General features: G+C 35.2%; 1 protein-coding gene across 2 annotated transcripts in view; it reads left to right on the top strand.

Annotated features, from left to right (window-relative positions):
• Nucleotides 1-1,038: 1,038 nt before the first annotated feature.
• LOC149803090 (prominin-1-A-like) overlaps nucleotides 1,039-13,148 on the top strand; it is a 153,695-nt gene continuing 141,585 nt past the window's right edge. The window contains exon 1 of one of the 2 annotated variants that reach the window (XM_089952679.1): nucleotides 1,039-1,580. In XM_089952679.1, the coding sequence (XP_089808805.1) occupies nucleotides 1,358-1,580 (223 nt within the window). In that variant the 5' untranslated portion in view covers nucleotides 1,039-1,357. The remainder of the gene's footprint in view (nucleotides 1,581-13,148) is intronic. The other variant, XM_089952678.1, reaches the window with a different exon arrangement.

Below are 13,148 nucleotides of genomic sequence, written 5' to 3' on the forward strand. Positions count from 1 at the left end.
TACACAACATTAGATTCATCAATGCACAGTAACAATATTAATGAGCACACTGCACCGCCATGCGACCTTTGAAATTTGTCACGCGCTTGACATTTGTTTTAAAAAATCTCGTTTTGCTCTACTTAAAATTTGAAGCTTAGAGTCATATTTTGAATGAATGCACTTTGAAAACTTTTCCAGTTGGATTTTGTTTTCTGTTTATCCAAATCAACTCTGCCTTTCTACTTACGATAGTTTGGATTTATTGGGTCATTTCAGTGCAATAAAGAGAATGTGATTTCAACTGGAAATGTTGTCGAAATTGTGGTACAAATTTGGTGTGTATCAGGTTTTCCATGACATGGGTCATGTCATTCGGATTAGCAGAACTATCTAAGACTGTACATTTGGAGGAAATTCAAGATGCATAAATGTAAGTATTACCAGCTAAAGACGAAATATCTATATGCCCTGTCACTTGCATGCTCGCTGTTGGAGGGAACCCAGCTATGACATGTATCATACAGTGTATCTCTTCTATCGCTAGTCTAACATTGTACAAAATAATTAAACAAGGAAACTGGCAAATCAGCTGTTGTGTGACAGTCCATTTAGCCAGTAGAAATACTAGTTTTCGTCGTCTTTTCTTATTGGCTCTGAGGCTCTTAGCTTCCTACTGAAACCTTAAGTTGCATTCTTTTCTCGAATTTGGTGTTTTGACTGACTTTAAAATGGTTATACTGGCACCAGTTATACTGGCCGCCATTTTTGCGCTAAATAAAAATAGTACTGAAGCCCCCCCCAAAAAAAAAAAAAATAAATAAAAATAAAATGCATATGCAGTTAAGATGATCGGAGGGATCTACCTTCATTACAGAGGTAAAATTGACAGTTGTTCTAAGAATATAGACTACTCGTGGGAACTCCATAATGTTGGTTGGATCTCGTAGGTCGGTGGGTCTGTCCGGGGTTTTCCCGGGTTCTTCCTCTTGTTGGATTCTTAATGCTACCTTAAGTCTAGTATCCTTGTTCCATAATATGTTTACATTTGTTGCTCAATCTGTGAATGGAGAGGGTTACCAGATTATCTGAACTGAACCTTGACAACAAACCTCTGTGGTGGAGTGAGGATAACTCTATAACGTGGAGTGATTTTTGAAAGGTTAGACAGGTAGACCTTACACCAACTTTATCTTGATAGGAGACAGGAAACTAGTTCATCATACAAATAGGTCGTCTGCTGAAGAGGTAAGAGGAAGAAGAGAATTCTAAAGCTGAACGATCGTTGCAACAAAAAAGTGCAGTGGACATACCTATTTATTGATTGGAACTTTGACAGAAATTATACGTGGCAGTGTTTGATAAATAATCAAGAACGATGCATACCAAATGGTTAATTACTTTTATTGTTTTAATCAATTTTTCATTACTGTTGGTAATACACTGTGAACAATGCAACACAGTCGATTGTGGTACCACTACTTCACCTGTGCCTGTGGAAACTTCTATCCAAAAAGGAATGGACACCTTTTATAAAATAATGAACTCTTTTCTTGAGACTGTCATCAAAGATACCCTGTATAGTTCAGACAGTGAATTTAGTAAGTAAATAGACTTTGTTCAACATAGACTCTTCTGAAATTAACGTGATTTAACTTCTTCATTGAAGCACTCTAAGTTGATTGCTCACGTAACTATTTTGATAAAGCTATATAATTTACTTTACACCTCAGCAAATCCTTTTGCTTTCAGTTATTTCAAAATCTTCACACAAACAGTAAATTTATGGTGCAAGTAAAGTCTTGTGTTTGTGTGAGCAGCATAGAGGGTGAACAGACCTTTTGCTGAAACGTCATTTTTGACAAATAAAGCTTCCTACGAAACCGAGAAAAAAATATAAGGTCAATAACGCCAAACCGAAGCCTCTAACTAAAACAGAGAGTTTCTCTAACTGGGTTAGCTCATTTTGTTACTCTTTGTCGTTCGCGTTTTTTAAAATTTGTATGTGCGTTCGTTTAACCGCCAGACGTTTCATTGAGGTCGCAACCTCTCTGCTGCTATAAATGTAATGAGTAATTAAATCATTATTATATCAATCTCTCAACCAAATATTTTATTACGACCTATACGATATCGTGATCGAGGATCATGTAAATTTATTGCTATAAGTCCGTGTGGAGCAGATTGTGTTTTTGAAAAGAAGTTTTTGAACCTAATCGTACCCATATCCCCACTATACCAAGTCTGATGCTTTGCAGAGTAGGTGTAGCGACTCCATTAAACACAACTAAAATATTGCAGTCATCTCTGATCACTTTAGCTATTTGTGTATATCACTGAGTAACATAAATCACATCAGTACTTTTTATGTATGCCTCGAGAAAATATTCTAGCTGGATTTGATTGTTTGTCTAGCATTACATCATCGTATACTACTAAATTATTAATAAATCCATCGAGGTCATCTACAGATTGGGTTTCATTAATATCGGTGATAACATCAATAATGTCATTACCGTCCTTGTCCAATAATTTTGCATTTTCACTAAAATTTTGAGAACATCGTAGCATCTCTGATCGTCTACGGACGGTGCCACTAAATATAACTTATTCCACTTGAGCCATCTCATTATCAAATTAAGCAGTAATTGTGTTTTACCCTATCCGGATGGACCTATTATTATAGTTCTGATGGAGTTTGGTAATGCTGAAATAAGTTTTAATGATTCTTGTTTTCGTGTCGCCGAGAAATCAGTGACATCCATGTTATACAAATATAATAAATAATATGGATTTATATTGTGTTCGATGTAAAGCGTCCACCCCAACAAGTAGATTAAGAACAATAATAACAAAAAATAAAAAGCGTGCACTTATAGGTAAATGTGTGAAACGTGGCATAAAATATAACTATTCTAATAATAAAATTAGTGGTGATATCGCTACTTCGTTAGGAAAATTACAAGGAACTCCATGGGCTAAATACGCAAGAGAAAAACACCTTCCGGTTTATAAGTATTGTGGTCCTGGAACCCGACTTGATATCCGACTCGATAAGCGAGATCCACCAAGACCTGAGAGTATCCAATAAATGCAATTGATCAAACATATTACGTTCATGATGTAGCTTATAAAAATCCAGAGATGCAAAAACGATATATTGCAGCTGTGAAGTTGATTCACTCGTTAAATTCCATAAAAAAATTAATATTTTAGAGAATCATTAGCTAATTGGTTGATAAGATCCGCGATGAAATGTAAACTAGTATTAGGGACTGGTACTTAATCATCCGATTATTAAAATAATGGAATCGATTTATTATAGCCCAAGAGGATATTGGATGGGTAGAGCAGCGATTAGCAAACTCGATGATGCAGCAAATGTTACACGTTCTGTTGCTGAAAATTGGTTAGTACGACAGGCAATATGGCAAATTCTAAAACCACCTAAACAAATTCAGCATGCACATTTTGATGTCAGTACTTCTATTGAAGTTCATCAATCAGATGTTTTATTTTTACTACATGATACTATTAAAATGTGTAGACGTCAATAACGTACATACAAATATGAGTTAACTATCACTGATATTGCAAGTAGATATAAGGAAGCAGAGCTGTTATCAACTTAAACAGCGACTGAAGTTTCTTCTGCTTTTCAACGAATTTATCAACGAGAACCCTTACGATGGCCACAACTATTACAGGTTGATCCTGGCAAGGAATTTCTCGGTGCAGTATCATCTCTGATTAAAAAAACATAACGCCAAAAGTAGACGAAGACATACCGCAATTCAGCGTGATCAGGGAATTGTTGAACGATTTAATCGAACACTTGCTGAGCGGTTATTTGGATATGAATATGCGAAGGAAATAGTTCTGAAAAATATGAGATATCGCGAATGGGTTGCAAGGTTGCCAAGTGTGATAGCTGCGTTAAATAATGAAATTACTCGAACAACTGCTATGAAACCCATTAATGAAATTACAAAAAAACACATACCAATACAACGACATGAATTTTCAAAACAACCAGTATTGGGTAAAGTGACTTTAAGATATTTATATGAACCCGGTGAACTTGGAGGTGGTAAAAAATAGAGCGACTGTTCCTATTTGGAGTATTATGACACATAAAATTTCTAGCGTGGTAAGATCCACGGGTAGACCTGCAATCAACAGATTAGATTCAACTGCTCCTCAGCGTGGACAATTACAAGTAATTTGGTCTCCATAAATTACAAAAATTGTTAATAGGAATTTCTGAAATTATTTCACACATTATTTCACATTGATTTATCCGGTTGCAGTCTGATTAATTTCTTAAACTCTCTTAATTCTGGATCAAGTGCTCTATGATCATCAGTATGTTTTCTTGTTTCATTCTCCATTCACCCCATGATACACAAGTGCCGATATGTAGTTTTTCTTGCAATCTTGTATTTTTATTGATACAAAATGAACCGTAGCGACTCTGACAGCAAACTAAGAAACTCTATTTATCATCGATAATAGATTTATCGAAACGTACGCGAGCACTGAAGATCTGAAATGAGTAAATTGCGGTGACTCATCATCAGTATAACTCACAATTATACCTAATTTAGTTCCGTCTAATAAATTAATATTACTTTGACTTATAAATGTGTTACTATTCGTGTATCAGCAATTATACAATCGAGTTCAGCATCATATATAATTAATTTTGTACAATGTCGTTTATGATCAAATGATCCTCCTTGGGTGAATTTACTGATTATTTTTCTGCCAAGACCTTTTATGTATTTTTCTCCAAATACTTATAACAATCTCCCATACCAAGCAAATATCAGGGATGAAATGCAATCATATCAAGCGAAATAACATCCTTATAATCGCATCTGGTATTCCAAAAATCCACCGTGTCCGTAGTCGACACAACTGTATTGTATTTCGTCAAGAAAATCCAATCGTGTTGGTTTCCACGAAGTTTTCTCTCTAGTAAAATGAGCAACAACTGAAGGAACGGTAAAACAGTTACTGTACTTGTTCAGCATCGTCATGTATATATTTCAATGCAAGATTCTTCATTTCTTCATGGAGAGATTCTGTGCGATAAATATCTCCATTAGGTCGTACAAACTTATTATCATTTCCATTATCTGAACTTTGAAACGGCCAATTAGCTAATGATAGGATCTACAACTCCTTGTGACAAAGCTTTTGTAAACGAATTATGTGGACCTCACTTACAAAATGTACGGAGAGGGAGTTTAGGACCTAAACCGTGTTTGAAATGATGTGTTGGGGATAGAAGAAATAAGCAGTTGTTTGTGCAGTGTGGTGGTAAAAAAATACAGACAAATGAAAAGATATTATAAATTAAAAAAACAGCATTGATAATAAATACAAAGTTATAAAAAGCGCAGAAGACTATCTAGCTAGATTTTCAATCAAATCATTTAGACAAATGATATTAAATAAATGGAGCAAAAAAAATGGTGAAAGATCCTATCATCAAGAATTATGAAGCATCTCGTAATGCTATCATCTAACACTGTCGACTAATAAAACCTGTCATATTCAGTATCGGGGAAATAGAATATATCTTTGTGATACATTTATTTACGAGTGTTTCAGCGGAGTAATAGAAGACGGTCTTCTGATCGATCACATTAATTCAGGTAAGAAAAATAACCCTATAGATAATTTACGGGTTGTTAAACGGAGTCAACATTGTAAATTTGTAAATACCGATAGATGTAAAACAACTACAAAAACGGCGGTTGAATCATAAATACAAAGAAGGCACCCCCACACAAAAACTTTCAGAAAGAACGTCAGCCAAAAAGAAAAGCCTCGTTTGGGTGCCGAGAAGACCATAATAAAGATCTCACAAAAGGACCCTATGGAAAGGCACACAGACTAATATAATATGAAAGGACCCCATGAATGATAACCGCTCACTATGCTACCTGGAAAGGCACAAAGGCTAATAAAATATGAAGGGATCCCATGAATGATAACCGCTCATCATGAATTACGAAAACAATGATATTATTTATGTAATCTAAAATTTAAAAAGACGGCATAATAATTCAGCTTGAACAAATTATTTGTTATTTGGAATTATTACAAGCACGTAAATTTGAAGATAGATATACACTACCAGCTGAATATAGATTTATAAAGCAGATCTAACAATGTATGTTCCAGTCTTTGGCTACTGTGAAAGATACAGAAGTTAAAAATTTCGTACCTCTCTCAAGCGTGATTGAGAAAATTAGATCAGAATTATCACAGGAATACGAAATGAAACAAATTATTAACACGAACGTGAGGCAGTTGAAAAAGCTTATGTCAGATAACAATTACAACAGTGAAAGTAGTAAAAATATTACTGATGAAAATGAAACTTATGGCAACTGGGATCGTGGTTAATTATCCTCTGACTTTATTATGCCTAAAAATATATTTAAAAAAATAATTTGACTTGTGCAATTTTTTTTCTCGATAATTTGAATATACTCATGAAATCGTTAAGATTTTAAGTAGAGATTTTTATTTAGATTTTCATTCTTAAATCAATTAAGTGTCCGATCTGGTCAGTAAGTTTGAAATGTATCCTTGATAATAACGGATTATTACATCGCAAATAGACCGCATTAACTGGTTCTTGTACAATCAAATGTGCAGGAGGTAGTTGAGGTGTAAATGTGTATAAAATATATCTCTTCTGAGCCTGGCTAGATTTTTTAAGATCCATTTGATAGCTGCCATCAATTGCATCACATACAAGATTGCGATTTTTGAAGTTTACAATTCCTGGTGAAATATATCTGCTGCTGCCGTATGTATTATTGTCATGTCTGAGAATATTTGCTGGTGGGGCTGTTCTTTCCCATGACTTAATGATTTTAGAAAAGCTTTCATTGATAAATCGTTGATTGATTTTTTATTTCGTCAGTTCTAAATTCTGGTATTACAAACGTTGATAATTGTTCTTTAGTTATATTCTAATGATTGAGAAATATTATCGACTTCTTTAAAATTTTGATGATATGCTGATTAATAAACTCGGTATTGGATATAACCTGACTTAAATGTTGTAATGTTTCATTAATCTGTTGTTTTACATCATTATTATACTGTTGTATAATACTGGAAAATAAATTTCGTAGATCACCGATTACACATGCGTACTCATAATTTACATTGTCGGAAAATAAACTGATAAATGTTTTGTCAGCAACTAAATTAGTTTTATCAGGTGGAGTATAATAATCTATCTCATTATTCATCATAGTGAAATAAATAAGGTCACTGTATTTCTATATAGTTTTTTGATATTCTGGCATTTTTATAAATTTTTTCTCATCTGTAATAAAATCATATCGTTGAGGTTTTGGTGGTCCATGATATTCTGGAGGAACTTCAGGCCAACCTAAAACAAATCGGATCGATGATTGATAAATATCTGCAACATAGTCTTGCGAATATATTTCTATTGCAACTGATAAAGTTGGTTTGTTAACAGTGCTAGCTATTTTTTTTTATAATTCTTTTCCTGTTATAGATTTGTTTCTGCACTGGAATTCATCGTTGATTTGTTATATTTGATACCTACTTGTTGGATAAAACCGCTCAGGTGGCCTAGTGGATAGTGTCCGCCTCGGATGCGGGAGGTCGTGGGTCCGAACCCCGGCCGACTCATATCAAAGATTTACAAAATTGGTACTAACAGCTACCTCGCTTGGCGCTCATCATTAAGAGGTTAGTGTTAGGACTGGTCGGCCTGGTTTGAGGATAATGTGACTGGGTGGGACATCATGATACATGCCTGCGGCATAATGCCCCAATGCTCGACGTCACTATGAACTGCCACACTGCAGACATTGTTGCGATATGATTGAATTTTTTTTTAAAGCGACGTTAAAAATCTAAATCGCACGCAGACATACACATATTACCTGTTGGAATTCTGACAAATTGCCAATCAGGAGTTCCATTATCTTTATTTTTATTTACAAATGCAAACGAATTATTTGCTGGCAATCCACCGAATGATTTTGATCTAATATTTGGCCAGCTGTAATATACTCGTAATTGTGCTAGCGCTATTTCTTTCTCTGGAATTGAAGTTGGAAAGTTAACATTAAATTCAGGATTAGTTGAGCTACCGATATCATCGTTGTTTTGACGGTCTTGTGTTAACGACAAGCTGTTGCAGTAATTCGTTCGGGGTTGACATTATTATTAGTATTATTATTTAAATCAGGCGTGGATTCTATCAAAGTCATTACTTCCTTGTAAATTTTAATCATCTCCGTGAACTCAAAATCTGGTATTTTCCCACCACTAGGGCTTGTTAATAATAACGAGGATAATCTGGAGTATGCTAACGTCGCTGTGTGTAATTTTATTATATAATCATGCAATTTTGCATTTGTGCATGTACATATTTCTTTGGCGAGGATATTAAGAAGGTCAGCAATTGTTGTTGCAGCTGAAACACAGATTGTTACAACTGCTGGTCATGTCATTGTTATTGTTGATAATAATACACCGGTTACAGCAATAATAGCAGACGCCGAATACACAATTATGTCAATAACAACTACTCGTTGGCGATATTTTTTTTTACTTTTACTGTATAATTCTCAACGATATTTTTTTTAGTTTTCTTTGCCATGCACGTGCTTGATTGTATCTAAAACGTTGCACGGTGACTGGAATACTCATTATATTTTAATTATTTAGTAACAATTCAGGTGTTTCAGCGACAAATTCCAGACACCACCAGTAAGACGCTGCGGTTAATTTCTTATCAGATGATTCCAGCATAAACGTTTCTTCGTCTCCTTTTATTAGCACAATATACACGTTTCCAGAAAAAATATCGGTTGAATGACGCCAGAGATACATGGTAAATATACTAAATTTTGCACCGCTGAACACGGAGAGCCTATACACACCGATGACTTCTGCAGTATGTTTGAGAGTGTTATTTTGATGTGACCATGTTGATAATCCTGATGACACTGTGTATACCACGTTGAAAATCTGCTTGCTGAGAATTTTAATCAGATCAAATTTTTTAACGATATCAGGAATTGTACTTAATAACATCTAGTTTTTTTTCCAATATCATCTATATTACTCTGTGCTATCGTTATTAGCTCTGAAAATGATTTAGGATCACTAACACCTGATCGTTTATTAATCGTTTCAATGCCTGACATAGCTGTTTCAATATCGCCGAGTTTTACATCAACAGTCAACGGACTTCCAAAGAAATCATCTGCGATTTTATTGAGTTTTGAAAGTTTCTACGAAGATTGAAAAAAAAAACATTTACGTGAACGTCATATTCAGCTTGCAGCGTGGTTAATTTAGTTTCTACTGTATTATTGTTATTGTCTATGCATTTTTTTTTTTGCGGCATCTTCATCAGATGTTGGATCTCTTAAAGCAACTATTTTATTTCCATTCATGCTGAGTTCACCTGTCATTGTGTCACCGGTAGATCGTAAATGATTAGCAACACTTTTTGTAATTTCATTTCTAATAGTTGCGATTGATATATTTGAATCTCTGATTCTACCACCGTCAGTAAATACTGCAATGTTATCCGTAGTAGAACCGAGAACTCTCTGAACTATGTCATTCTATTTAATATTACTCGTCTTTAAAACACCGTATTTATCCTGAAAAATAACAACTTTATCTCGGTCAACTCCAGAGAGGTTCATAATATAAGCAAATTCATCTTTAGTCGCGTAATTTGAATACTAGTGCACGACTTTATGAGGCGGTAATGTTAATGAAGATATAGCGTCGACTACAGCAATTGCTTCACGGCCACTTATTGGCGGATCACTTATTGTTCATGTTGGTTCGTGCTGGAGTTTTTATTGTGTTTACGTAATTTAAAAATTCTTTTGGTGGAGGCAGGCCATACGAATCAAAATAAATTAAACCACGTGGATCAATTGCATATGCCACCCAATGATTACCGTGACCGGAACTTTTATCAAGATTAATGATACCGGTTTTAACATTGTTTGGTCGTTCTGGTTATTCATCACGCATAAAAGCACCTCTAAAAAATTATATTTAATTTTCAGTAGCATTCAGTAAATCAAAATTTCACATTGGAAAGATTAACGAAGTGTTCCTGGAAGTCTGAGACCTTTTCGTATCGATAAGGAGTTCCTGGTAATCTTAGACCCCTTCTCCTTTTTTTAAAATCCTTTTCATGTTATAATTTTTTTTGCTGCTAATCCACCACGAAGTGCATCTGCTTTTGCAACAGCTGGGACTGTAACGGCTATTAAACCTGGTATAGCTGCAAGAAGTGGAATTATTACACCAGTCTTGATTGAATCTTTCACCGCACCAGCAGAAAGTTTGAGTTTAAGGCCTGTTTTTGATTAGTTGCGCTATTGAAATGTCTGAGTTGACGTTCTGACAATGATAGTTGATATTGACCACCTGTGATCTGATCTTTATTTAGTGATATCAATAACTCTCATTCGTCCACCAACACCTTCAAGTAGCATTGCTTTGTCTGAGAGATTAACAGCGAGTGCTTTGTAACTACCAGCAGGCAGTCGAGCTACACGGGCTCGAAAATGTATATCAACGACTGATTGTCTGAATAAATCCAAATGTTCCTATGAAACATAATAGATTGGATATAATGTTGTGAAATCCCGCTGAGATATCTGCAGATCAGTGTCAACATTTTGATCACGCCCCATAAATGCTATCAACCCTTAATAAGCACGTGCAAAATGATTTTGTTCAAAATTTAACAAAACTTCTTCAGAAGGTTATTGATGGCCGTTCATCCTCAAAGCAAATTCAGAAACTCCAAGCGTGTCAAATACCATTGGATTTCGTTCGTGTGAATCTATTCTAGCATTTTCCTGAAAAGCAATAAATATATATCTTGGTGCAGAAACTCCTTGCTGTGATGCTATCTGCTACATGAATAACCCAGCCGCATTACTTTGAACGCTATCTTTTGTCATTGTCAACCATGAAAACAATAATTTACCACCTGAATTCATAAAAGCAAGTAGTTTTTCGTCTTCAACAAGCAATGGAGTCATTACCGGCATCCACAGTGCCAGTTTTGTTAGTATTACTTTATCAGCTTCAACTGCGTTGGGTCGCCAGACTGCATCATTGTCAGTCGTTTTTCTTACATGTATCACGGTGTGTTTAGCGCCAAATATAACCTTTCTAACATTTCTGCAAAATCAAAAGATATGAGACAGTGGAATCACACATGAAACATTTTCTTCTCCATTTAACATTGACCTACGTGCGGCGAATCTAAAGTCGAAATGGTCATTTATCGATACAACTACGTTCCCAGCTGCATTTAGTCTCACGTTGCGTTGCTACTTTCGGGGTGATCAGTGGTATCCTATGCAAACATCAATGACGGACCAGCTGACCTTGAATAATCATCTGATTATCTTGCAAGACCAACTATCGTTGTAGCAATATCAACATTTTTGAGACACGATTCAATATTTTTCCGTTAATGATGTATAGCGCTGTTAAATAATGCCGTAACACCATTATTAACAAAACCAGTTCGATCTAATAGCTCGTACACTGTATCATCTGCTTTCAAAAGTATACCTTCTACTTCGATAAATGCTTCAGCAGGTAAGAAATATCTACTTGTATCTTGAACTTGTAATTCGATTCGACCACGCTGATTTGGTACACGTGCGTCATAAGAATAATACTGATAATCGCATATAGATTGATCTTTAAGAATCGATGCGTCCTTATCAAACGCTGAATCGGATATAGGCTTGAACATCTTTATTATAATTATTATCGACTAACACGAAGACCACATCCTGCATTTAAACATGCCGTTATATTTTTTCGTTTTCTTTTGTTATAGCTACAGTCATAATTTTATTAGGCAATTCTGCAAGTATGACTTCATTAACAGCCAACTCTGCTAGTTCTTTTATTATTTCCAGCTTGATTTATTATTTTACTGATATTTGCAGGAATAACTTAAGTACTGGGAAGAGTAATTGGCTGTGGTTTTTGAGGTTTTTGTACTAATCTAGCTAATCTTCCTTTGATAAACGAAACTGCTTTACCAGCAAGATTGCCAGCAGAACCTAATGCTTTATTTCCAACAAACTTTATAGCTTTCATAACTAATTGTTTTGCGATTGGCACGGCTTTTGGAGCCATCCTTCTGAATAAACCAGTAAAGATATCACCAAGTTTGTCTTCGTATGTTACTTGGCATGTTGGTCATTGTGAATTTGCTACACTAACTATTACAGGTCCAAGTTGAGCATTATGTATAATCATTTTTTAAATTGCAAGTTGATTAATTAATTGTTTTCAGTCGCTTTAATAATCACCAACAATTTCATTAATGAAAAAATGATAAACATTACGATCCATAAAACCGCCTGTGAACAATCTTCGACAAATATCTGATATTTCATTAATAATTTCTGGAGAATTATTTCCTGCACGTTTTTCTCCGATCCGAATTTCTAGTCGGTCAACATCGGGAAGAACACTGTTAGGACAAGTAATAAGACCGCTTCTTTGATTAGAAAAACCACTTCCAGTTGATGTTGTTGTTGTTGTTGTTCTAGGGTTTAACGCCATTTTTCAGCACAAGATAGGCTATACATGGCGGCCAGTATAACTGGTGGAGGAAGAACTCTGGAAAACCCAGGGAAGAACCACCGACCCACGAGAAGCTACTGGCAGGCTTTCCCACTTACCCACGCTAGCCGAGCCTTGGACTCGAACCCACGCAGAACTTCCAGTTGCTCCTTCTTCCTCACTTATTTTTATATCTGCTTCCTTCTCCCATTTTCCTGAGAATGATTTCCATTCTGCTTCATTCTTACTTGGTGAAGAACAGAATTCATTCATTCGTCTATTTTTTCCAAATTGCAAATCTTGTTCTTCTCTTTGTTTCCTTTCTCGTTCAATCTCTTTAAGTCTCGACTTTATTTATATTTCTCTTTGTTTACTTGATTGTTTAGCTTCTTCAAGTTTACTGTCTGGTTCAAAAATGTTAAAATTGTTAACATCTTCCTTAGATCTGATTTGCTGAATGCCAGTAGAGACACGATCTACATCCCTAATCCAATCGGCAGCTTTTAAAGTTGTAACATATT

The sequence above is a fragment of the Sinohyriopsis cumingii genome, chromosome 3, assembly GCF_028554795.1.
Source record: "Sinohyriopsis cumingii isolate HCF-2022 chromosome 3, ASM2855479v2, whole genome shotgun sequence".
Classification (NCBI taxonomy): domain Eukaryota; kingdom Metazoa; phylum Mollusca; class Bivalvia; order Unionida; family Unionidae; genus Sinohyriopsis; species Sinohyriopsis cumingii.